This window comes from Trachinotus anak, unplaced genomic scaffold, assembly GCF_046630095.1.
Source record: "Trachinotus anak isolate AG129_WGS33_773 ecotype Australia unplaced genomic scaffold, CSIRO_AGI_Tana_v1 ptg000092l, whole genome shotgun sequence".
Classification (NCBI taxonomy): domain Eukaryota; kingdom Metazoa; phylum Chordata; class Actinopteri; order Carangiformes; family Carangidae; genus Trachinotus; species Trachinotus anak.
Window position 1 is genome coordinate 1 of NW_027273943.1, and position 26,329 is coordinate 26,329.

General features: G+C 44.5%; 1 protein-coding gene across 2 annotated transcripts; it reads left to right on the plus strand.

The window, feature by feature from the left end:
• Window positions 1-358: 358 nt before the first annotated feature.
• LOC139617528 (histone-lysine N-methyltransferase ASH1L-like) lies at window positions 359-26,249 on the plus strand. 2 transcript variants are annotated; one of them, XM_071473686.1, is made up of 25 exons: window positions 359-1,180; window positions 1,956-6,396; window positions 8,837-9,503; window positions 9,673-9,846; window positions 9,940-10,034; window positions 10,512-10,585; window positions 10,753-10,798; window positions 11,048-11,156; window positions 11,380-11,586; window positions 11,787-11,933; window positions 14,532-14,640; window positions 14,772-14,921; window positions 15,462-15,529; window positions 16,091-16,257; window positions 16,439-16,591; window positions 17,307-17,361; window positions 17,763-17,895; window positions 19,422-19,706; window positions 20,034-20,120; window positions 20,238-20,328; window positions 20,861-20,999; window positions 21,134-21,306; window positions 21,560-21,726; window positions 22,317-22,803; window positions 23,774-26,249. In XM_071473686.1, the coding sequence occupies exons 1-25, from the start codon at window positions 572-574 to the stop codon at window positions 23,863-23,865; spliced, it is 8,925 nt and encodes a 2,974-aa protein (XP_071329787.1). In that variant the 5' UTR covers window positions 359-571; the 3' UTR covers window positions 23,866-26,249. The 2 variants fall into 2 exon arrangements, with proteins under 2 accessions (XP_071329787.1, XP_071329788.1); XM_071473687.1 differs by having other exon boundaries at window positions 22,317-22,776.
• Window positions 26,250-26,329: the final 80 nt, after the last annotated feature.

Here is a 26,329-nt window from a genome sequence, read left to right on the forward strand (position 1 = left end):
TGTTGTGGGCTTTATAGTTCTCGGGTTGACAACTTGGAGTCCTTGAGCCTTGAGTTACATTTCTCAGGTAGACGATCGTTGGCTGTGTAAATAGGTCACAGATTGTTGTAGGCTGTGAGGACGGACACACCATAAAAAGTCACCCAGACAGGATGAAGGACAACCTCTAACCAAATAGATGATAAAAATTGTTGCCCTCCATCTGCTTTGCACCATCATCCATTACAAGACATTTTATACGTCTCAGTTGTAGGGCACTGTTTAAAACTGTCAGTGTCTGGTTGATGTTGCGGAGACTAATGTGGAATTTGTTTTTGTCTGCTCCATCCTCCCTCTCCTTCTCTCTCCTTGCTTTACCTGTCTTTACTCCTGCAGTTGAAGGACGGAGAAAGAGGGCTGGACTGCCGAGGAGGGGAAAGAAGCCACTTCAAAACAAGGAGAGCTTCACCCTTGCCGTTATCCCCCTCCCCCTTTTCCCCCTTCACCCCCATCCCATCCCCCTGACAGAAAAACCTACCTGGTATCCACAACATCCCCTCCCTAGTAAACTTACACACCCCCGTAGGTTTTGATGGATCAGAAAATTCAGGGGGGAACTGCAACTCCTCCTCCTCTTCTCTCAGGTGCTCCCACAGGGGAGCGAGAGAAGGAGGGAGGAGGTGGAAAGAAAGAAGAGGAGGAGGAAAAGAAGCGAGACAGAGAGAAGGAGGGAGCTGCCACCGTCTCAGCTGGTACAGGAGGGGCGGGCGCAGGTGGTCCAGGAGGTGCCAGTGGTGACCAGTCCCATTTCTCCATCAAAGAGAGCAGCCTGTCAGAGGGCAATGTCAAACTTAAGATTGGCCTTCAAGCGAAACGCATGAAGAAGCCACCTAAGATCCTGGAGAATTATGTGTGCCGACCAGCCTTCAGGGCCACTGTGAGGCATACAGGGCGAGGAGGAGGCGGCGCTCGTGGAAACCGTGCAGTGGCTACAGGTGATGGACCAGGTGGTCAGAGCCAGAGTCCTTCACATGGCAGGGAAAAGGAGAGGGAGAAGAGTCCGAGCGTCAACAGACCAGCCCCATCATCTTCATCAACCCCCTCCGCTAAAGCTCCTACACCACCTCCTCCTGCTCCTCCTCCTGCCAGCACTACCGGCCTGTCACCCTCCCAAGTAAATGGGAGCGCTCCAGCAAAAAGGGTGAGGAGGGTGAACAAAGTCAATTTATGTACTTTGATTCAGCAGTGGAGAACATTCAGTACTGACAGTCAGCATGTTTAGCAGTGTATTATATTTAATTTACATAATGTACATACCTGTGTTTATTTACCTCACTTCCTTAAAATGTTCATCAGTTGCTCATTGGTGAGGCAGAGGTCCACAACAAGGTTACCCTAGTAATCACCATGTTATTGCACAGATAAAGAGCAGCGCATAAATTGTTCTTTAGTATTCTTTGTTTTCTCTGTTGGCCTGTCTCTATTCATCACTCACCGCCCCCTCCGGTCTCCCTCCGTCTGTGTCGTTTATCCCCTGTCTCTGCCTGGCCATGTCCTCTCCACCCCCTCCCCTGCATGACCCTTCTCTCTAGCTCTCCCCCTCTGTCCCCAATCTGACCCTGATAAGTGTTATTGAGTTGAGTGTAACTTCCCCCCCAGGGCATGACCAGGAAGCAGCTCTGACAGAAAAACTTACCAATGAAGTGAAATTTGTAAAGGGGCAAAGAAAACTATGGCTGATTGATAGTTTGTACTTGCAGCTGTGGGTGTCTCTGTCCAGATGTGTTAGGCGTGTCATTAGATATCAGCATACGACTTCAGTATATGACTTAAAAATTTGTTCAAGAAGTTAAAGAAAAAACATAAAGATACATCCATTTAATTTTAAAAAATTGGCATTGTATTCCTTTATTGTAACACACCTATTCATTTTTATTAATTCTCCTAATTCATCTGGTTTTGTCTTTTTTTTCCAGGGTCCACCAAAGTTGGATTGCAAGTCTGATGCAAAGCCAGACACAAAGGCAGCCACCACCACATCTGAGAGGCCTCTTAACCTTCACCGCCCCCCGCCAGACAGTAAAACACATCCCTCCCTGAAGAAAACACAGACGCCACTACTCAACCCCCGGACATCCTCACCTTCTCCACCACTTCCCGCATCAAAAGAACCAAGCTTTGAAGGTGTTAAACCACCTCAATACACCTACAGCACTGAAAGTCAGAGAGACAAGGACAAGGGTGTCCAAAACTGGGGAGCACCCACAGTCACTGAGAAATTAGCTCAACTCATAGCGACATGCCCACCATCAAAGACCCCAAAGCCAGCCAAACCCACAAAGATTGACCCCACTCCTCCTCTCCCAAGCTCAGGCTTTATGGCCCCCACAGCCAAGCAGAGAGACAGGGCCATGGCCAATAGGAACACATACTCAAGAATGGTCCACCTTTCTCCACCACCTCCTGTATCACGACCACCTGGTCGGCCCTATGGTTCTAGGAACAAAGACAGTGTTATGGAAAATTCACCCAGCCTGACTCCACTGAGGAAGGAGGACATGGATGGGGCTGGGAAAGCAAGTAGCAGCGGTAACAACATCAGCAACATCATGAACATGAGCAGCAGCAACAGCAGTAGTCGCAGCAGCAGCCCAGCACTGATCTATGGCAATAACCGCCTGTCAGCTATGTCAAAGGACAGCAACAATGACAACAGCAACAGTAGCATTTCTAAGCCACAGTCACGTCCTGCTCACTGCCAACCTCACACCACATCTTTGCCATCTTGTCCCATTTCATCCTCCTCCACCACCTCAGCTGAGCAGAGGACAGTGAGTGCTGTGAGTCACCTGGGTTCCCCTGCTCCCTCACAAGGACACCATGCACGTGAGAGTCCTGCCCTGGCAGAGGAAAGCAGTGCAAGTGAGAGAGAGCAGGATAGGGACAGCCCCAGAGACTTAACCAAGTGCCCTCCCCAAACAGGAACAGGAAAGACAGAAGGGAAAGACAAGGGGGTTAGTAATCAGTCACTGCGAGTTGAGAGGGGAAAAAGCTCTAGTCCTAGTAAGCGCAGTCCCAACCGGGATAGTAGCCGACCTGGTCGCACTATCAGTCCCCCTGAGCCTGTTAGACAAAGGGCACCTTCTCCACCAGAGCCAGATGGTGATGAAAGCCCACACACACCCCTTAGAGATGATTCTCCAGATTCATCCATTGACTCTCCCGCAGAGCAGGACAGCAAACCCTTTAAAAAACGCAGGGGAAGGAAACCACGTTGGTCCCGTATTATGAACAAGACGCAGAGTCAAAGAACAGGTCAGGACAGTCCCTTTGACCACAGCAAAACCACCATGCCTTTATCTTCAAGCTTGGAAACACCATCGCCACCGGTTAAAAGACCAGTGGGCAGGCCTCCCAACCCAAATAAGGTCAAACCAAATCCTGTGCCACAAAGTCCAGTGTCACAGCTCTTCCCACCTCAGCCTAAGAAAAGGGGGAGGCCAAAGTCCAAAATGCCAAGGCTTGACGCCCTGGCCCATGGGCACCCACCAAACAAACTGGCCCCCTCTAAGGTCTTTTCATCTTTACTCAAGTCCAAAGAAGAACAGGACCCCCCTGTTCTTCACCCAGAGGTGGACCTGAACCCCCCTAAACCTATGCCTAGAAAACGTGGACGTCCCAAGCGCCTTCCCCCTACCTTACCCCAGGAGGGTCAGCCTCCCACGCTGGCTCCAGAGTCAGGAGACATGGGAGACAAACGGTTCCGCAGCAAAGGAAACGGGCAGCTTATTATGAAGACTATAATAGGCAAGATCAATAAAATGAAAAGTGTGAAACGGAAGCGTATTCTCAGTCAAATCCTGTTAGGGCCCAGAACAGAGGAGGCCCCTAAAGGCAATACCAGTGGTGTGGTTGGCTCTGTGGAAGCTGCCACCCAGTCATTGTCCTCCCTGGCTGCTTCTTTTGGGGGGAAACTAGGGCCGCAAATTAATGTCAGTAAAAAGGGCACAATATATATGGGTAAGAGGAGGGGTCGTAAACCAAAAGCAGTGACTAATGCCACAGCTTCAACGCCACCACCAGAACCCTTCCTATCCCCTAACACCACTTCTCCTCTCCATCACCATCAGTCACAGTCCCAGCAACAGCACCAGCTCTCTGGTTCAGAGGTCTTTCCCTCCCCCTCCCTCTCACAGTCTAGTGGAGGCCACAGTCCCATCAGCGATGCCAGCTTTGTGGAACCAGGCTCAGTGCACTTTGCAGGTCATACTCACTATTCAAACTCCCATCATAGCCACAGCACGTTCTCCTTCCCTCCCCCGACCTTTTCGGCCCCTAATCCTCGCAACCCAGGGCTGGGCTCGACGTCATCATCTATGGCCACAGCAGCTTCCCAGAAAAAGTCATCTTGCCGTGGTTACCATCATCACCACCACCATTACAGGCAGCACTACCATTATCATAAGCTTTCCCCTCCCAGGCCGCTCCATCCCACCTCCCCTGCCCCCCTCAGTGAGCTAAAAGAAGCCACTCCATCACCAGTCAGTGAGTCACACAGTGAGGAGACAGTGCCCAGTGACAGTGGTATAGGAACAGACAATAACAGCACCTCTGACCGTGGTGAGAAAGCTGGGGGGGCAGGGGGCTTGGGTGGAATTGGGATGCCACCCGGGATGGGCAGTGGATTATTAATGCCAGGGGTCATCGGTTCGACTATGGGTCCAGGGGTTGGCCTTAATTCCAGAGGCAGGCGGCGACACTCCACGATGCTTATGGAACATCCTTCACCCTCTCCGTCACCCCATGGGGCAAGGTCATCACCTGATCCCCGGAGACCTCACCCAGCAGCCCCTGCCTCCTCCTTAATGGGACACAAGGAGAAACATAAGCACAAGTGTAAACGCCGCAGCCATGGTTGCCCTGGCTATGACAAGCTAAAGAGACAGAAAAGGAAACGCAAGAAGAAGTACCTGCAGCTGCGCTCCCGCAGGCATGACCCAGACTTTCTTGCTGAGCTGGATGAGATTGTCGTGAGACTAAGTGAAATACGGATAGCACACCGTACCACGGGGCACCGGCTCGGCAGTGGAATAGGAATACAAGCAGGAACAAGCAGAGTGCCAGGGGTGGGGGGCAGGGCCAGTGGTAGCATAGGAGGCACAGGTGGCCCTCCTCCACATCATTATGTCCACAGGGACCTCCTGCCTACAATCTTCAGGGTTAACTTTGGCAGCTTCTACTCCCATCCTGCATACTCCTGTGACCCATTGCACTATGTTCGTAAACCAGACATGAAGAAGAAACGGGGACGGCCTCCGAAACTGAGGGAGTCCATGTCTGAGGTTCCCTTTGTACCTGGGCTTGGATTCCCACTCTCCAGTGGAGGCTTCTACCACCCCTCCTACAGTGTTCCTTACTCCTCTGGGCCCCTGGGGTTGGGCTATTACAGAGGCTATCCTGCAGCTAGTGCTCTGTATCCCCACCCACACCACCAGTCTCCCCACACAGCCCCATCCCACCACTCTCACCACTCACCTTCTTTCCCCCCTCCTCCCCCCACATCCTATATGCATCATCACCACCCTTCACATCTCCTGCTGAACCCCTCCAAATTTCACAAGAAAAAACATAAGCTGATTAGGCAGGAGTTCCTGGGAGGAGGAAGGTCCCCTGTCCTGTACCCACCCATGTCCTCTGAGCTTTCCTTCAACTGGCACCACAAACACAAGCACAGGCACAAACACAGAGAGCGCTGTGCTGAGGAGGACAGGGAGGAAGCAGCGAGAAGTGGATCAGGGAGCCGGGCTAATGCAGGGATTTCTGACAGTGGAGCATCAGGGAAAGGAGAGCGAGTTGGCAGTTTGGGAATGGCAGAGTCTCTGCAACGATGTCGCTTTGGACGAGACACCTCCAGTGCCAGTTCCAGCAAGCAAGCTGCTGCCACTTCTGCCAACTCCCCTTCTTCCTCCTCATCCTCATCTGCAGAAAGGTACAAGCGCAAAGAGAGCTCCATGTCTTGTCTAGGGCCCTCCAGACTTGCACTGGGTAGTAGCTCAAAAGGCCACCACCCAGTAGAGTCCTGGTTCAGGATGGGCAGCTCTGAAGCAGACTACTCTAAGCTTTCACGGAGTCATGTGGCGCCTGGCCAGGGTCCCTTCTCAGATGGACGGGCTGAAGAGCCAGCAGGCTGCTCGGACAGCGAGGATGAGGAGCCTCTCACCCCCACGGAGGATGTAGAGCCTGGAGCCCATGATTCTCCAAACCATACCAATTTGTTTGCCTCTGCCCTCACCCGCACTACGCTGAAGGGGGGCAGGAACAGGAAGACTGAAGTAGTCCCAGAGAGCTCTAGCTTTTCCCGCATGGACAGGCCGATGAGGAAAGACCGCTCAACATCATCAGAGAGGAGAGAGTTGGGTAAGTCCAGTTTGGTTGAGTTAAATTATAAAGTAATCTGAATAATGTGTCTACAGACTACATCCACTGCCAAACTGATATACAGCATGCAACAGTATCTGCAGAAGTAATTTAAAATAAAGAAGAGCCACTATAGTAACCAGTAACAACAGCAGCAGGGAATTATTTGCATTTATTTGCTTGGACATTGTACAGTGTACACTGCACTGAATCCCATATCATTCATGTAGCTTTATAGGTTTTTGAGTTTAATGAGCTGTTTGGCACAGAAAATCCTTTCACCGAAAGTAAATAGTAACTTTGACATTGTGAAAGGTTATTGGAGTCAATTGTGCAACAAATTAAATTTCCAAAAATGGAAAAAAAAAAAAAGTTAATATGCACTTATATCAAGAATCCTGTGGCAGAATATGATTGGCTGATGTCTGATGAGCTTTATGACTTGGCATAGCTATGGTGAAATGGGTCCAGGGTGAAATCACTTAGATCCAGCACTGATTCCAGGACTGTGTATTCTGGCAATAACTTCTTCATACGTTGCCATACGGCACAGCACGTTGGCTCTCAAATCTTTCTTTATATTTGTTCAGTGAAGCCTGTATGTCTGTCGAAAATCCCTTATAGTATTGAGAAATTGTGTAGTGGTTACTACTGGAGCCATCTATACCTCAATTGTGGCTGGATCAAATAACACTGGAAAACTATCATTTCTGTCTCTGTAGCCCTCTCTGCTGTCCCTCGTCTGAACAAAGAACATACTAAGTCGAACAGGCTACTTATTTTAGTGAAAAAAGACCCTTTCAAAAACACAGTGACATCCTTTCTGCATACACTGTCTGACATTTGGTAGCTCTTACTAGTGGTTACGGGCCTGGCAAAAAAAAAAAGCATGTGTAAACTGGCTCCGCTGTGAGTGTGGAGGCCACAATTGGCCACAGTTGATATAGCATTTCTGCCAGAGCTCATCTTACAGTAGGGGTGGAGTGTTTTGTTAACATGCTATATTTAGTAGACATTTGCCTCAAAAGCCCACAATGTGAGGCCTCGTCCTACCCTTCAGTACACCCGGCACCTGGGCTGAGCTTATGTTGCTGATGTAAGACACAGTGCCTCAGCAGTGGACTTGCTCCATCAGTGTGACTCTGAATGCCCCCTGATTAAGAATGATATGTTTGTGTGCATGTGTTTGTGAGAAGTGGTAGGGTTTGTATGTGAGCATTACCTGTGTTTATGTGCATGGCTGTAAGAGAGATGGAAAGCTGTAAGAGGCAGCATGGTGCAGTTCAAACCAAGACAGGGTAATCCTGGATTAGAGCTCAAGACGTGGGGTCAGTCAGCGGTCGCAGACTGCATCATGAAGGTGGAGGGGGCCAAAGGTGGGGACTGGGCTGGCACACAAAACAAGTGTGGAAGGATGGAGGTAGACAGATGCACTTTGACAGAGGGGGATGGGCAGAGAGTGACATGGGAAAAGGTCTGTAAGGGAGGTCAAGAATAAGATGTAGAATAAAGAGAAGGTTTGAATACTTAATTTCCAAGTCAACAAAAGAAAAAACAAAGTATGTTTCCATCAGCAACTGTTACATAAGCCATGTTCAGCCTACATGTCCAAACACTCCACTCGTGTTTCACATCATGCATGATGCCCTATGACAAGCTGCACATGGGAATGGGCCAGGGGTCAGGAAATAGTTCAAACTATTGTCCACTCTAATAAGCTAGTTAATCAGTCCTCCTGCCTTGACCCTGTCTTACCAGGTGACTTCGGTAACGTGGACTCCCTGAATTCACTGTGGCTAGGCTTTATGGGTAGCTAGATATGGGACAACCCTTTTTCACTGACAGTTTATAGTGGTATTGAGACTTATATCCGTAATAAAACTGTTATAGTATAGATGTATTAATCTAAATTAAGTCTTTTATAGTTAACCTTCTGCATTTTTTCTTTGTATCAATATGCAAACTTTTCTTTATTAAAAATAGAAAATTGAAAATTAAACATGAACCAACAACAACAACAAGAATGAATGAATCGGGAGTATGGATTAGGAATAACACTTCTTTCTTTGTAAACTGAAGGAAGGGCTGTTGGGCTAAGAAGATGTTTAAGGAAAGTGAGTGGAAAATAAATAGAGTGGAGTGATATAAGTTTGAAGGTTTGGAGGAATGGGTTGGGTCAACATTCTTACAGGACAAGAGTCAGCATAAGAAACCTGTAGTAATATAGAGGGACAAAGGGTTTTCTAAGGTCAGGCAAAGAGAGTAATGAGGGAAAGAGTGAGAAATTCGGGACGGTGAGACACAGGAGGAAAAAAGATAAGAGGAGAGGAAAGGAAGATCGAGAGGAATCAAAAGATAGGAAACTTACAAATGCTGAGAAAGAATGTGAGCTGTGTGTTTTGATACATATGCAGCATTAATTTGTTGCGTCTTTGTCCAGGGTCATCGAGTATTCAGACAAGAGGTGTTGCCCTCCCGACCCCTGAAGGGCCCGAAGGATCCCTGCACCACCGACAGCAGCACCATCACCAACCTTCTCTATTTCACTCCCACGGTGCTGCCTCCTCCTCCTGCCTCTCTCCCTCTCAGGACTGTTGCCTGGATGCCTCCTTGCCCCACCACTCCCATCGGGCACAGCCATCCAAACACAGCCTGCACCATGTCAACAAAATCCTACGGGCCAAGAAGCTGCAGAGACAGGCTCGAACAGGAAACAATGTGGTGAAGAAGAGGGGCCCCGGGCGTCCCAGGAAACACCCGTTACCATCCCCGCCACCATCCCCACCCCCTGTCGTTGAGTTGAATCAGGCTCGGCACAGGGACAGAGGGGGAGAACGGCCAGCAGGGGTCAGGGGGTGGGAGGGGGACACCGTGACAGATGCTATTGAGTCGGTAGTCCAGGGACAGCGTAGAAAAGGCCAGAAGAGGAAACACTGGGAACGAGAAGGGGATGAGGAAGAAGAAGAGGAAGAAGAGGACGGGGAGGTAGAAGAGACTGAGGAGCGACTGCCAGACAGGGAGGAGAACCTGGGTAACCTGGTGGCAAGGTCCAGAACTGGAACAGGAAGAAGCTGGCTTACTCAGGAGGAGCTTCAGCACTTTCGTGGGTAAGCAAATTTTCACCACACTGTTCACCTTTATACCCAAGAGTCTCAGCTGTGGGACACAGACAATAATTCACAGTGAGTATTAATGTTGGGATTCAGTGCTGGTATATATAGGAACATTTAATAAGTCCAGTCGTCACTAGAAACCAAGTCATGCTTCTAATTTTAGCTCAATGGAAAGCAAGCCAGATGGCCACTGCTCCCCGGAACGCCCGAGCACCGTCTCCAGGGAACAAGCTCCACCCATGCCCATAACCAGCCAACGGGAGAAGAGAGCAGCCAGACCTCCAAAGAAGAAGTTCCAGAAGGCGGGGCTTTACTCTGACGTGTACAAGACTGAAGAGTGAGTACCAACAAGATCTTAAACAAAATACCAGTAAACAACTGTCTGAGATTCATCCTCCTCATATTTTACTGTTTCTCCACACCCTTGTAGTCCCCGGAGCCAGCTTCTGCAGCTAAAGAAAGAGAAGCTAGAATACATACCTGGGGAACATGAGTATGGTTTGTTTCCAGCTCCTATACATGTTGGTGAGTCTCACTTTTTACACTGCACCCCCTATTTTTAAAACACAGGATTTGAGCATGTAATTACAACCAGACTGATAGACCAGTCTTTTAAAACTCATGTTTCCATATGCAGACATAAAGCATAGAGCTGGACTTCTCAGGAAGCTGAATAAACTTTTTGAAGTTTTTCTTCTTCATCTTACAACCCAGAAAAAGTTTTGTTCCAGTTTTGTAGTTTTTCTGGGGTTACTCATCACAATTATACACATAACTCAGTAAACTTGTTTCTAGGAGCAGATAACTTCTTTTACAGTTACCACAGGCCTGTATTTTAAGCCATGTTAACGCGACAAAATTATCATCAAGAGGTCGAACGTCTCATTTACATACAGTATGTGAATATAAGTGTGATGCACGTATGTGGTCATTCCCTTCTTTCTCCTTTTATATTTCAATTTTATTTTCTTTGTCTGAATTTCCTCTGCTTTGTTTTTTCAGGGAAGTACCTGAGACAGAAGCGCATTGATTTCCAGTTGCCTTACGACATCTTATGGCTGTGGAAACATGATCAGGTGATCAATCATATCGAGCACAAATTGTTTTCAGGGGTTTTCCATGCTCAAGAGTGAAAGGCTAACGGGCAGTTTCAAAAGTTGCAGCCCCAGTAGTGATCCACCCACATTAAGTATGTTTCCTGTCATTAAACACATTTGTGGTCACTCTTCTGTTTGTGTTTCAGCTTTACAAGAGGCCTGATGTCCCCCTTTATAAAAAGATCAGATCGAGTGAGTATCTGGCTTTGTTCCAAGGATTTTGCCAAAATGTAACCGGATCAGTTTTGTTACCTCTTTTCTCGTTTAATTCACAGGACTTAGGGATATGTGCTTCATTGGTTGCCTTGGTTGCTTTGACTTTTGTTGCCCGTGTTATTAGTTAAATGCGCTGTTTGCAAAATAGGGATTAAAAATGCTTAATGCTCCCACTGCTGGCCACAACTTTGAATGTGGAATGGTAATCCCCTGTTTGTGTCACAGATGTCTATGTGGATGTGAAGCCTCTCTCTGGTTATGAAACAACTACATGTAACTGTAGAACTCCTGAGGGCACGACCGAAAAAGGCTGCCTGGATGATTGCCTGAATAGGTAAAGACACAGCACAGCCAGTGTGGAAATCAATCTGATTATGTTTCAGAAATCAGTACTCGGGTTTAGTCTTTTAGTCTTTTTTTTTTTTTTTTTTCAATGATTGTTGCTGGAAAGTTGTTTGTTTAGCTATGAAACAGATGTGAATAGAGGGTAAACATGGTGTCAAGAAAAAATAATTTCATGTTTTACATTTTTTCAATTTGCTTTTTTTCCGCCACAGGATGAGCTTTGCTGAATGCTCTCCCAGCACATGTCCATGTGGTGAGCATTGTGACAACCAGCACATCCAGAGACATGAGTGGGTACAGTGTCTGGAGCGATTCCGTGCTGAGGGGAAGGGATGGGGCATCCGCACCAAGGAAACACTCCGCTCCGGACAGTTTATCATCGAGTACTTGGGAGAGGTGGTTAGCGAACAGGAGTTCAGGTGAGATGTTTTATGCAAGATATTCTTGTTGAAAAGTTGTCCTAAGAAGTACTTGGATGCCAGAACATTTAACACATTCTGTGTCTGTCTGTCTGTATGTCTGCCTTTTTCACTTGCACAGTTCAGGTCTTATTTAGACATGGGGATGGATAAAAGTCTCTCTTTTAATCTTCCGCTGCTTCTTTCTTTTCATGCTTTAGGAATCGTATGATGGAGCAGTACTTCTCCCACAGTGGCCACTACTGTCTAAACCTGGATAGCGGCATGGTGATCGACAGCTACCGAATGGGCAATGAGGCACGCTTCATAAACCACAGCTGTGAACCCAACTGTGAGATGCAGAAGTGGTGGGTGTCATGGCAGCTTTAAACCAGTTCCCTACTGATGTCCTTGTGGTGCTTTTGGGTTCGTACCAAAACCTAGATTTGGCTAAGCCTTTTCAGGCGCAAGCATGAGCACTTGCCAGAAGTTGTTACTGGGCGGATAATTAAGCCAGACCTGGTGTAAACTGTATTTGTTTGACTGATGACAAAGAAAGCATACTGCATTCACTCACGCTACACAGTTGATAATGTTAACGTCCATTAGGATTACTATAAGAGCAGGGTTTACCATTTAAGGGCTGTCAGGTATATCAGCAGTTGCAGACTAAGTTAAAGAGACAGACAGTGTTAAACAAGTGAAGCTGAGAGTCTTGCTGGAATGGCTGTGAGAGGAGAGTGGAAGAATCTGATTAGAAAATGTTCCAGCTTGAAAATTCAGTATTTTGTTTTCTAAATGCTTCTGTCACTTAAGATCAACGAACTGGAAAATAGACTAGCCCGTTATCTAAGCAGTTTCACTTAATTGCTACCCGTTTGTGCGCCTGATGATTCGGGTGAGATGGGTAATTTCTTATTCTCGCTGTAAGATGTATGCCGACTGTAGTGAAAGTACCACAGTGGGCCGGAAAGATATTCAGCATAGAAATAATGCATTTGGTGCAGTGTGATCCAAATAGAGAGGAGGCCACCCGAGCCACAAAAAGTTCTGCTACACCTCTCTTATTCTTTGCACCTCACTCATGTTGTCAGAGAACAGGGGTTAATCTATAACCATGTTAAGAATCAGAATCAGAATCAGAATCAGAATCAGGTTTATTGCCAAGTATGTTTTCACGTACACAGTGTGGGATTCGGGAAAAAAACCTCAGCAACATAGGCATATATAAACAAACACATCTTACAACACAACATCTTACAACAGGTGAATGTTGTCGCTATAAGTTGTGTGTACATGTTAAAAGAGTGTGTGTGTATTTTAATGGATGTAAATGTGGCCTTGTTGGTTCTGGTGTTAGATTCCCTTATTGTGGCAGAAGTTCTTAGTTATATTTAGAAGCTTGTTGAAGCTGTGTGGATTTATAACAGATGCACAGTAAAACCACTTTAACCTTGGAAACGGATAAGAAGTCACAGTGAATGTTAAGAAATGTTGTGTTGTCCTACTTTCGGTGTCTTACACAAGCTCTAAAAGACACGTGTAGCAGGTGCATGTCTTTGTAAATGAGAAAGCTCTGCCTGGAAACCCCAACCTTATTAATGTGGTTGTGTGGTGGTAATCTGATGAGATCACCTCAGCCACACTCTGCCAGCGTTCAGAGACCTAAATGGCTTAAAGGCCGTGCACCACGCCAAAACAATTCACTGGTTTCCTGAGGGATTGTTCTCACAGCATGGCTAAATCCACTGCAATCGGAGACCTGGCTGAACAGGCCTCTCTGTGCCTGACTGTACTTTGTGAAACCTACTTGGTTTTCCTTTAGCTGCGGTTGGCCTGTGTATAGTGATTCTGCACCATGTATCACCGCAGTTTAACCCTCAGAGGATTTGATTGTGGACAGCTAACGACCTTGAGAGAGTCGACTATCAAACTGTACCCTCTGGCCTCCAGCGTAGACCAGCTCATAATCTAGGGCGCTGGTCTGTGTATGTGAAAGTCCACGTTTGTGCGTGTAATATAGAGTGGCTGGGCTGAAATAAAAGACTCCACAAGGATGGAGGATTTTCAGCACAAAGCCTGACGAGTCATCCATCTTGTCACAGAAGAGAGATTACATGCAGCAGGGCCTTAGATACAGCTGTAGTGCCTGAAGACAATGCGCTGAACCAGCTTTTTACCCCTATAGAAGGAATAAATTATCAAGTGGCTGGCAAACAGAATAGTGCGCTTTATTCTCAGAAGAATGGCGAATGGCTGGAGCACGGCTTCATTTGGAAAGGAGCAAAACAGGGATTACAACGTGCTGAGCAGTTGCCAAATTGGGCAAATGAAAACCAGGACAGTCCTTTTCTCTTTTGTTCCAATTCTAAAATGCCTTTAATTTAATTGTCTTTCTAGCATCAATATTTAATTATTACGTTTGAAGTCAAGACAGGAACTTGAAAAGCTGACATCATGGAGAGGATGTAAGTTATTTATACGTCTTTTATACAAGGCTGTCCAGTCTGTTTCAGATGTAGGCAGTGTATGACTTCTGATCGAACCCATGGATAAAAAGTCAACATGAAAAGTCCAAATTGAGCTTTACAGCAACTTTGTGCCCCCCATTTATCATTGTCAAAATCTATCACTGCTGACCAGAAAGCCTGACCTGACAATATTTTTCCTTATTTTTGTTCTGAGCTGAACTAGGGTGTGTTACATAATAGGTTGAACCTTTTAGAAGAAGTGATTCTGTGTTGGTTGATGACATTTCCCATCAGTATATATCAAATAAATAAGCTTGTATATGAAGTTTTATTATTGAAGTATTATTCTTAAAATTGACTGTAAGACTCAGTAGCCTCCAGGTCAGAACACACTTTAGCCAAGAAGGGGAATATAATTGTAGTTAATTAAGTTTAAAAAGTTACAGATAAAGTCAGCACTTACTCATTCTCTTCTCTATGTCTCCTTTGTGTTAGGTCGGTGAATGGAGTGTACAGAATTGGTCTCTTTGCTCTGAAGGACATCAGCAGCGGCACTGAGCTCACCTATGACTACAACTTCCACTCCTTCAACACAGAAGAGCAGGTGAAGCACCAGCGACCGTTTTCATGGAATAACACTTTGTTCAGAGCTGTAATCACAGCTACTTCAATTTTAGCAGGGCCCTTTTCTCGCCGGCTGCAGCTCAGTTATTTTTCTTTTTCTCCACTCCACAGCAAGTGTGCAAGTGCGGCTCAGAGAGCTGCCGGGGCATCATCGGAGGGAAAAGCCAGCGTATTAATGGCCTACCTGGGAAGACAGGAGGGACTCGGCGGCTTGGTCGACTCAAGGAGAAGAGGAAGTCAAAACACCAGCTCAAGAAACGAGTGAGTGATGAATATGCATAAAAGATACTTCAGTTCAGTAGTAGTTCAGACTGTATAGTGCTTTTGTTTGACAAAAGCAACCTTTTTATAGCAAAATTTCCTCAGAAAAAGAGTCCTTCTAAAGACTTATATCATAATTTTTTGCTTCAGATTTTCTGAGTGAAAAATATAGCTTATTGTTATCTGTTGGTATTGCTGGTTGATAACAGATTTGCCCAAGTCTGGCACAGTCTTGTTAAAAATCAGGTATAGTGTGTATGTAGGCCATGAACATGTCTCTGAGGTACTCATAGTGGGCCGCAAGGTGTAACTCAGAATATCTTAAAGGGTGTACTTTTGAATTAGGGCCTGAATCACATGACCTAAAAATGATGTCTTGGTATATTTTAAATATAGGCTTTCAGTAACACACATGGTGGGTTTAAGTATGAAGCTTGAGAAGAAGTTGTAAAAGAAAATTGGAGTAATACGTTGTTTTGATAAATGAAGGGGTGTTTCCCATTAAGATCGATGCTTCAGTACAATTTTCTTTAACTGCAGGAGGAAGAGTCGAGTGACAGCAGCAAGTTTTACCCTCATCTCATGAAGCCCATGTCCAACAGAGAGAGGTAAACACACACACACACACACACACAAGCGACACATAAGAGAAACACAACTGTAACAGAGCAAATGATGAAGCATGTTTCGGTCATGTGATCATGATCATGCTTTGTTTGTCATTGTACAAATTAACACACTGGAAACACTTACTCAAATGTACTGTGATGGAACAAAATAGAATACTGAATCTAATATTATAGCAGATGTTTTTTTTTTTTTTCAAATAAGTGACAAACATCTTGACAAATGATTTAAAAAATGCACATTTCACTGATGGTAGAGTATGATTTCATATTTTTGCATCCATAGTCAGAAGTTAATGTAAACTATGATGTGAAATATCTCAGTATAAGACAGCATTTGGTTAAATATCTGAACTTACATTTAGTGCAAGTTAAATCAGAAGAATGCAATTTTTGCTCTCAATCTCAGTGCCTATAGAATAATGAAGAACATTCGTCAGAGAGCAAACTCCATTTGACACGTTGAGTGAGGTATGAGTGGATGTTCGCACCCACAGACACAAGCTGTCTTCACACTCCTGTCCTCTCCCCCTCAATCACCAGAAACTTTGTGCTGAAGCACCGAGTGTTTCTCCTGAGGAACTGGGAGAAGATGAGGGAGAAACAGGAGCTGCTGAAGCGAGAGGGTGAGAGAGAGAGGGACGCCAGCAGCCTGTCCATCTACACACGCTGGGGAGGAGTCATCCGTGACGACGGCAACATTAAGTCAGGTGAGTGTAAGCTTTAAACGAATGAAGAGAAATGTAAGTTGAAATGTACAGTGATAGAGGTGTTAGCTAAAGCAGCAAAGCTGCACACACCTTGCCGGGCACGTAACTGAAATGTGTGTGATTTGAAATTAAGTAAAATTGTCTAAAAACCTGATGTGCTCTGCTCATCCCTGGTTTCCAGATGTGTTCCTGACGCAGTTCTCGGCCCTGCAGACGTCACGGTCGGTCCGTACACGGAGACTCGCCGCTGCTGAGGAAAACACAGAAGTCACACGCACTGCTCGTCTTGCACACATCTTTAAAGAGATTTGTGACATGATCACCAGCTACAAGGGTTAGTTTCTTTTGTGGAGAAATATTTCCAGTTTCACATTTGTTTTATATCCTTCATTCAATCGCTCGCTTCAACTAAAATGTTTGGATGAAATTCTAACATAATAGAAAGACTGGAAAGACGGTGTATACAGTTAAACTGTAAATACTGTAATAATTGTATAAATAAAATACTGGCAGCAGACAAAATATTACATTATTTGGTTTATAAAATATTTCAGTTTTGGAAATCTGCCAAATTCTGGTCAAAACAAACTAAACGGCTGCACACAGATCATTCAATCATAATCTGCACTCACATTTATTAGCATTACCACAAATACTCTGACTGTGAAGGCAAATATTGGGCGGGAATGAAAGTATTTTTTTCTGTAATACAATTTTGGCCAAGTGTTAAAGCGTCGAACCTTTGTTGATCATTCTGACTGACTGTAACTCACTTGATTTACCTAAGAGTTTTGGTAAAATACCTTAAAAAAATAAAAAAAGTAATTTTTTTTTAATGCAACCCATAATGTATATCTTTTGCCTTAACGGTGCTGAACATGTACCCTACCTGCCTATTAAATATCTTTATTAATATGACTTCTAGGCTGACCTGAGCTCTGGCCAGGCCTGTAAAACACATCTGTCAGTAATATCTAATATTCAGTAAATGATAAGGCTCTGTAATTAAAAAACGATGACATGAGTGTTATTCTTTTGCATTACCTCAGATTCAGCTGGCCAGACACTTGCTGCTCCGCTGGTGAACCTTCCATCGCGGAAGAGGTAAGAGTGCAAACCCGCATGTCGACTGGCTTATTCACAATGTTTCACTATTTTCCAGACAGCAGAGTTAATGTGTTATCTGGTCTATCAGTGTACAGCACCCACATAGTGTAACAGTTTATCTTCCACCACGCATTTGAGCCGTGACAGCCTGTGCTTTGATTCTTGTCCAGTATTCATAGTAATCACTTGGTGTCAAAACAATAACAGCTCATTATTTTTTTTTCTTTTAGCTGCTAGGCACTAACGCCCTCATGGTATTTGTAGACACATGGACTTATTCTTAGTTTTGCCGATACTCTGATGTATTTGGTTTTGAAATTACTGTTGTTTTTTTGTATTTTTTTAGTTGACAAACCAGGTTTGCAGAGACTAACCCTGCTGTTTTTGTGTATCATCAGGAACAGCCAGTACTATGAGAAGGTGTCCGACCCGCTGGACTTGAGCACCATCGAGAAGCAAATCCTCACCGGCCACTACAAGACCGTTGAAGCGTTCGATACAGACATGCTCAAAGTGTTCCGCAATGCTGAGGTAGGCAGGTGTTTCAACCGTTAATGATCCCCTGCTATCTACAATGAGGACTGCAGAAAGAGCATTTGTCTGTATTCATACATGATTTAATAGCTCCATCAGCTGAGCAACACATGTAACTGGCAGATGTAGAGTATTTTAGAGTTTTTAAGTTTTATTTCTCCTTTAACTTACTTTGTTCTCTCATTTACTGCTCCCTTTGCTCTCTTTCCCTCGTGCTTCCAGCTTGTTTGTACGCTCACTCGCTTTCTCTTTATTTTGCTCTTTAACATTAATAACAGATAGTCTCATTGAGATCAGGATCTCTTTTTCTAAAGAGACCCGTCCTTATACCAATACTAGTTGCATCCTGTGCTTCATTGTTTTGTGAAGTGACACAAGTCGTATTTGCCGTGGCGTCTGTTTTTACTAATCAGCGATATTAAGCCGTGAAAGCATCACCTTGATAGTTCCTGAACCATCACAAAGTACTTGTTTCAGAGCAGGGATGTTTTTCACACCCTAGCTTTTGTTCAGGAGCAAGAGTTCCTCATGTCAGAACACAGGTTTAGATCCTAAGTTCCCCAGGAGGCTCTTGGTCCCCTGGGAAAGTCGCTGCAGTAGAAACTATTAGCTGGTAATGAAGGATAAACAACTACTAAGTCAGATCTGATTTTGAATATTAGTTAAATGGGTCATCATCTATCATTTGAAAAGTATCTTATTTGCAAACTAGATGCTCAATCGGTGTTATAGATCTGGCTGTGTATTCATGCCAACAATCAGCAGAAAGACTAATATGATGATTGCATGAAGGCCAAGGCTGCTGCAGAATCCAGTTTTCATCAATATTCACTCCTGAGTATGATCCCAGATTCTTAGAGCCCAATCAATATCAAAAAGCCTCATCAAAATGATAATTTAAGCTGTTACTGTGCAGCTTCAACACATTCTTCCTCCCACTCAATCTTTGCCTTCCTGTCTTCTCTCATGCACAAAAAACTCCCAAATGGGATATAACTTCACGACTCCTGATCCTCTGTGCACACGTTGCAGGTCCTTTTGATTTACATTTGTATAGCGTAGCAGTTTAAACAAGTGCCACTTGAAACCTCTCAGAGGAGCTTACTCTTCCAGTCAGAGAAGCTTGAAGTGGATGTCTAAATTACATTCACCCTTTGGTCCCAAGGCCCCATTTTGGCAGACTGAAAAAAGCCTGAGGGGGATGTGGTTTATTGTTGAATTAAGAGCTACAGGGTGTTGCTTCAAGGGTGAACTTTTTTGTCAGCTGCAAAGGCAGATTTGAATTCTTCTTTGTGTCAGTGACGTTTATTCTGCAGCGAACAGCCCATAGTTCTGCAGGCAGATCACCTTGAAGCCTTGTCTAAGTGATTGAGAAATGAGGGTGTAATTCTGGAGTCAAATGTGCATTCTTCTGCCTCAGATATGATTTATGTCATCTCCTTATGCTGAGGTCTTGTTGTCCTTGTGCCGTGTTTTTGCAAACAAATAAAGCAGCTGCACTCACCACTGTCTTGTTCTCCCAGAAATATTACGGCAGGAAGTCATCGGTAGGCAGGGACGTGTGTCGGTTACGGAAAGCCTACTACAGCGCTCGTCATGAAGCCGCTGTCCAGATTGATGAGATCGTGGGCGAGATTGTGGGCGAGACCGCAAGCGAGGCCGACAGCTCGGATTCACTAGAGCGGGACCATGGCCACCACCACCATGGAGGAGGGCCGGGGTCCCACGACAAGGACGATGACGTTATCCGTTGCATCTGTGGAATGTACAAGGACGAAGGCCTGATGATCCAGTGTGAAAAGTGCATGGTAAGAAAAAAGGTGTCAGACACATACAACTGGATAAAAGCTGGTGAAAGCTGGTTTTTGTCTTACTGTGTGAAAGGTTGCACCTGTTTTAATGAGTGCGTTTCTCTTGAGACTTCACCTAACTTGTCAAGGAGATTTTTGTCATTTTTAGATAAAGAAAACAAGGATCATTCCAAATATTGATGGAGCAACCATAATTGTGAACCACTAGTCCTTGAGGAGTTTAATACAAATGTGTTTGTCCTCGTTAGTGATACAGTAAGAGTGAGTTGCAGTCAGTAGCAGTTTTTTTACTTTCATGTGACTCAACAATTTTTGTTCTTCTAGGTGTGGCAGCACTTTGACTGTATGCGGCTGGAGACCGAGGTGGAGCACTACCTGTGTGAGCAGTGTGACCCGCGGCCTATAGACAGGGTACATATGTCCCTTCAAACAACAGCTGTGAATACTGAACTTGATGTTTTCTGTTTCTAGGCCAAATATCCCACCAACTTCTTCTAATCTCGCTTACATGTGTTGTTGTCACTACAGGAAGTTCCCATGATACCACAGCCCAGCTACGCCCAGGCTGGCTCTGTGTACTACATCTGCCTCCTGAGAGATGACCTGCTGCTGCATCAAGGTATAGAAACAGTAGAAACAAGCAGTCATGAGCTCACAAATGCTCGGAAAGGTGTGGTCTCTGTAATTTTAGAGCAGTTTAACAGTCCTTGAAAATTTTGTTGATTTGACCTTTGTTGGTTAAATTTTTACTACTGACATGTTGATGTGGTTATAGATGCAACAGAGCACACCTATGACCACACCCATCACAGATGCTGAATGTGGTCGGTCCCATCTGTATATTATAGCAGTGGTGTGTGATTTTTAGCTACTTGTTGATAGCATGTCGCTTAAATCTTAAGTTTTCAATAGATAGAACATGATGATGGTGACGATGACAATAGTCCACTTAATATGTCCCAATGTTGAAGTGAATGAAATACAAAAAAAAAAGGTTTGCTGTGCGATCTTGTTGCCATTAAATGTGACTTGTCACTCAAGCGAGATGTTATACTATATTTATCAGGTGACTTTGGTGTAAAGCAGTCAGTTTCTTCTGAAGTTTCCCATTGACACTAACCTGCTAGTATCTGTGTGTGTGTTGTGTGCAGGAGATTGTGTGTATTTGATGAGAGACAGCAGACGCACACCTGAGGGCCAGCCTGTCAGACAGTCATACCGACTCCTGTCTCACATCAACCGAGATAAACTTGACATCTTCCGAATAGAGAAACTCTGGAAGAATGAAAAGTAAGTTCAACAGGATGATGTAAAGGTAGTGAGAAAAGTTAGAGGTAAAGCTGTAATTGCTTGTGATAGTTAAGTGCTCAATAAGTGGTGTCACAGTTTGTGATATGCTGACCATATCCGCTCTAACTCTAAAGGGGTGAGAGGTTTGCCTTTGGCCACCACTACTTCCGTCCTCATGAGACACACCATTCTCCATCGCGGCGGTTCTACCAGAACGAGTTATTCCGCATGCCGCTCTACGAGATCATCCCCCTGGAGGCAGTGGTGGGAACCTGCTGTGTCCTCGATCTCTACACTTACTGCAAGGGTGAGGGAAAAAACTATTTAAAAAATGCAGATCTGCTTGTCCGATCCCACGTGTTAATGTGTGTAATTATGAATAAGAAGTGGGACAGTGTTGATAAATGAAGGTTAATAATCCCATTATGTCTTAGATCTCAGTTTGACAGGCTTTAACCAACACAGTAGAACAAATCTACAGGCATTTGCTCTTCAAATATTTTATAGCGACATAAATTGCAGCAGTTCTTGGCTAATGCCAAATTCTTGTCTCCATGCAGGGCGGCCAAAGGGTGTGAAAGAGCAGGATGTGTACATCTGTGATTACCGCTTGGACAAGTCGGCTCACCTGTTCTACAAGATCCATCGTAACCGCTACCCAGTCTGCACCAAGCCATATGCCTTCAACCATTTCCCCAAGCGGCTCACGCCCAAGAGAGACTTCTCGGTGAGAGTGATGGGGGTCCTGACAGGGTTTGGGCTGCTGTGCTGGGATCTATTACTGATTTCTGTAACATTGAAAGATTTGATGAGAGTGGAGGTAATATTACAGCCCCTGGGCACCGTATCTTTCTCATGGGGTTGAGGCTGCCTGCAGCACAATCACAGACGAAGGTGGGGCTAACCAGGAACAGTGGTGGAAAATCACACAGGTTTATTGTTACATATCCAAACCACATAGTAAGAGCCTGCAGGGAACCACAAACAAAAACCTGTTTTGTAATTTTGGCGTTGTTTTTAGCATGTTGACAATTTGTTTGACTAATTATGCCTGTTGTAAATTGTAATGCTAACATATGATAGCAACCCATGCAGCTTTAACTAAATACTTGCAGCAGTTCTTTTACTCTGCAAAGCTGCGTTAAAAAAGTTCAGGTCTGTGTCAGGAAACTTAAATTAAAGGTGATTTTCCCAATCTTAATGGTTTTCATTGTTTATTAAACCTTAACTATCTGAAACCTCAAGTCATCTATGTGAAATGTTGAAAAGTATTTGGTAACGCTATTTGACCTGGGTATGATTTGGACATTTTTGCAGCCTCATTATGTTCCTGACAACTACAAGAGGAACGGGGGCCGCTCGGCCTGGAAGAGCGAACGACCCAAAGGAGCTGGAGGCTGTGAGGACGATGGCTCCCCCTGCGACCGGGGTGACGACTTCCCGCCCGAGGTGGAAGATGGTAGAGGGGTGGAGGATGACATGGACATGGCTCCGGAGGATCCTGAACTTCTTTCAACGAAGCCCAGAAGAATGGAACGAGAAGGGGAGGGAGACGAGGATGAAGAAGACGAGGAGGAGGAAGAGGAAGGGCAAGAGGTTGAGGAGCGCAAGGAGCTGGAAGAGGGTTCCACTGAGAGGATAGGAGAGCTGCTCGAGCTCCCATCCTCCTCAGCATCCTCGCCGTTACACCACCCAGCACTGGGCAGGAGGGAGGCCCAGAGGGAACGACTCAACAAAATTCTGCTGGATCTGCTGCACAGAACGCCCAGCAAGAATGGTGAGGGACCGGGAACAAAGCAGGGGGGTAGGTCCACAAATAAATGAGGGTTAAAGTTTCAGATCATTTGCTGTGACATTTTTTTTTACATTTTCATATGCTGACAGTATTACCAAAAAGTATCTTAATCTAGACCAACTTTTCACGTCAAATCTGTGGCTAATCTCACTGTTCGAAGTGAAGTCCAAAATCCAAAAATGAACTGCAGACACTATCTATTTTGAGTCAGTCTCATACACACCATCCTGCTGCCAAAGCTTGATCCTCCACTGATCAGTCTCTAGCCAATGGGCTACTTACTCCCTATTTAATGCCCAACTGTTACACAACAGTATAGAGCAACAGTAAATTAACTTTTTAAAGATTTACATCTTCAGAAGGAACCAGTGGGCAGACCAAAACACTTGGTTTTAGTCTTTTCATGTGTTTTGTAATTAGAACCAAAGATATGAAATATCACCTGCCTAATCATTTAAATGCAATACCTGCAGCTGCTTCAGTGAAACCCTTCTAATGGCACCACCGTGTCATGTCCAGCGTAAAGCAGCTGCAGGAAGAGCTGAGGAAGCGTTTACTGACAAAACGTGTCAAACGAGCAGATTGTGAAACAATTGGGCTTTTTATTTGTGGATGAAAAGTTGGAACAAGAGCAAAGGAGTATTCTAAAGCTTGGAATGGCGTAGATTATATCTCACAAAGGACAGACTTGAATTTACTAGCCTTCCTGCTCAGAATGACACCTGAACACACCTCTTTAAAGTCTAATAGGTGGTTTCTGAGACCTAAGACATTTTTGGGCACAGTTTTTCAGGCTTACCGTTAGAAACACTGTTTCTGACTCAGATTTTTGAGCACTTGAAAGCAGCTTGAAGCAGCAGTGACAGAAGAGACACCTTTGTCTGCCTTTACCTGTATTGTTTCTTTGATATAACATCCTGTGTGTCAGCTGTATCTATCCAAGCTCCTAATTCCCTCTTTCTCTGTGTTACTCCAACAGCCATAGATGTCACATATCTCTTGGAGGAGGGGGCAGGGCGGCGGCTACGGCGACGGACACTCGGATTCGGTGATTTCGTGGGGAGGAAGTAATGTCGCTACGTGCCTGTCAAGCACACTGCCTTTCACTTAGTGAGCACTCGGCAGAAAATGGAGAAAAAGCAAGAAGGGAAATGAGCATTGTCGGTCGTCTGACCATTAAGGACCACAATGCATCCCTGGGGGCCTCTTCCAGTTTACCTCTTCCAAGACTGTCATCTCAACTCTGAGAGGGTGGAGGGGGTTTGGAAGCGCTGACTCCATGACAATTTCAGCTTTTCAAGAGTTCTCAAGGAGCACGAAGAGAGAGCAGACCCAGACTTCTTGCTTATTTAAGTAGTATGATGCAAAACCTGTTTTTTTTTTTTTTTTTAAATGAACATAGGAGAAGTAACCCATGCACTTAAATGCATTGAACATTACAGACATGGGTAGATGTATTCCACTAGCAAGCATCAGAAATGAAAACCAGTGGTACTGAAAAGGGGTGGATAGAGGGGGGGGGGGGGGGGTGGTGGTGGTTAGTCCTTTCAGTCAGTGGGAATGTGAATGCTGGAGAATTGTTCCCCCTAGTGGGACCTAGCTGCAATGACAAAATGTATCAGATGAGAGAAGAACAGCGCCAGGACCGAGCGGGGGAAATGGTATAGTAGAAATGTAAGTTGAGCGGTGTGCTCAGATGCTGCTCGTGAGAAAGAGAACAGGGGTGGTGAACTGCACTTTTGGTACCATGGATATTGTGAAGCTCTGTGTAATGTATCTATAATGAAAACACACTAACACTCTCACAGTATTGGATGATGCAGTCTGAAAAAAAAAAAGCAAATTAAAAAGTCTATTATCTTTTCCCTGTTATACTGTAGTAACTCATTTAGGAACAGAAGAGGCCGGGGGGTATGTTTGTTTTTAGAGTAACGGGGGGCGGGGGATTGAGTGTGCGCTTTTGTCAGTCAAAGTGTCTTGTTGAGGTTTTAATTTTTATTTTCTTGTGAGGCAGTCAGCTTCGCCCCTCTTTTTTGAAGTAACATGATTCACCAGCTTAACTAAATCAGGCGTGGGGGGGGGCACTGGCTTTAACTGTAACGCCTTACACAGCCGTGCTCTCCGACTGCCTTGCGTGCGAGTGTGTGCGTGCGTACACACTTATTGTGTGTCTGTACTCTGCCAGATTTCTTGAAGATATACCTTTTTAAAAAAAAAATGAAAAAAAAAAATTAAGGGCTCGATGGCAATTAACAGTTTTAAGAAAACTATGGAAAACAATACTTAACATGAAATGTATCGTGATGGTCATATTTTCTTATATTCTGTGAGACGGGTGGGGCGGTGTATACTGTATATTGGGAGGGGAAGGGACTTAGGATCTTTTTTTGTCTTTAGACCATGTTCCTGGTTGCCATGGAGAATGTTTTAAAGGAAATAGGAAATGTGATATTTGATGAGATTTCTTTTTTTTCCCCCAAATGCCTCTGCTAAAAAGGGACAGCCTGCAATGTCCCAGTGCGGTAAACTGACATGAGACATGACGAGAATGAGACACTGACGGAGGGAGAGAGAGGGAACGGGAAGCTGTACAGTGCCAAGTTATGTAAATATATACACTTTACATTGAGGAGTGTCTCCAAAAGCAATATCTTGAAAATGGATTTTGTTTATTATTGTACTGTACAGGACTCAGCCCTAAATGTATTATGATTATTATAATAATGATAATATTATAATTTCTTCCGTTTGTATTACTATAATGAAGACACTTAAGCTCGGAGGAAATTGATTTTTTTAATGTCCAGAAAATCTCACCGTAACTGTCCTGACGACATAAAAACTTTAGCTGAGTTTTTGTTGCCTATAAATGAAATTCATCTATGTACTGCATGAGCGAGAAGAATGTCAAACGGACACAGAAGGCATTGGGACATGACAGTGACTCAGCAACGACACCTTTGTCACTGAATATTGTTAATAATATTACTTTTGAGGAGAAATGTACTCCTTGTCTTTTGCTGCAAAGTGTTGAACACTAAAAAAACAAACCAACATAAAAATGTTATGATATTTTTAAACGGTGACAGAAACAAAAGTAAAGCTGTCAGCCCAATATCATGTTATTATTTTTGTTTTTCTTTCAAATAGGAAATGGTTCCGTTTTGTGATAGCAGTCATTGTATGATGCTTGTACTTGTATTTGTGTGGTTTGTGTGATTCGTTTAGTTCTTTTTAGACAATCACAAAATAAGATGCAAGCATTGTAAATGGCAGACTGGCGGACATTTTGTGATGTGTACAGTTTGTCAAAAAAAACTTCTTCCACTCGTTAAAAGTTTGTAATTATGATTCTTAAGTCATGAAAAATGCTGTTGGTTTTTACTTTTTGTTTTATATTTGTTTTTTTGTTTGTTTGTTTTTTTAATAAAAAGCACTACATTATTGTGAATACACATGATGTTGTTGTGCTTTGAATATTCTTAAGGTAGTCGGCAAAAGATACAAAGATCAAGTCAAGTCAAATCAAAAAAGT

Bases quoted from the DNA above. Each gene is read 5' to 3' on its own strand.
- LOC139617528 (XM_071473686.1), top strand. From the start codon at position 572: ATGGATCAGAAAATTCAGGGGGGAACTGCAACTCCTCCTCCTCTTCTC. The intron at 10,035-10,511 runs GTGAGTCTCACT...TTGTTTTTTCAG, and splicing joins TCCAGCTCCTATACATGTTG to GGAAGTACCTGAGACAGAAG. The intron at 17,362-17,762 runs GTAAGAGTGCAA...GTGTATCATCAG, and splicing joins AACCTTCCATCGCGGAAGAG to GAACAGCCAGTACTATGAGA.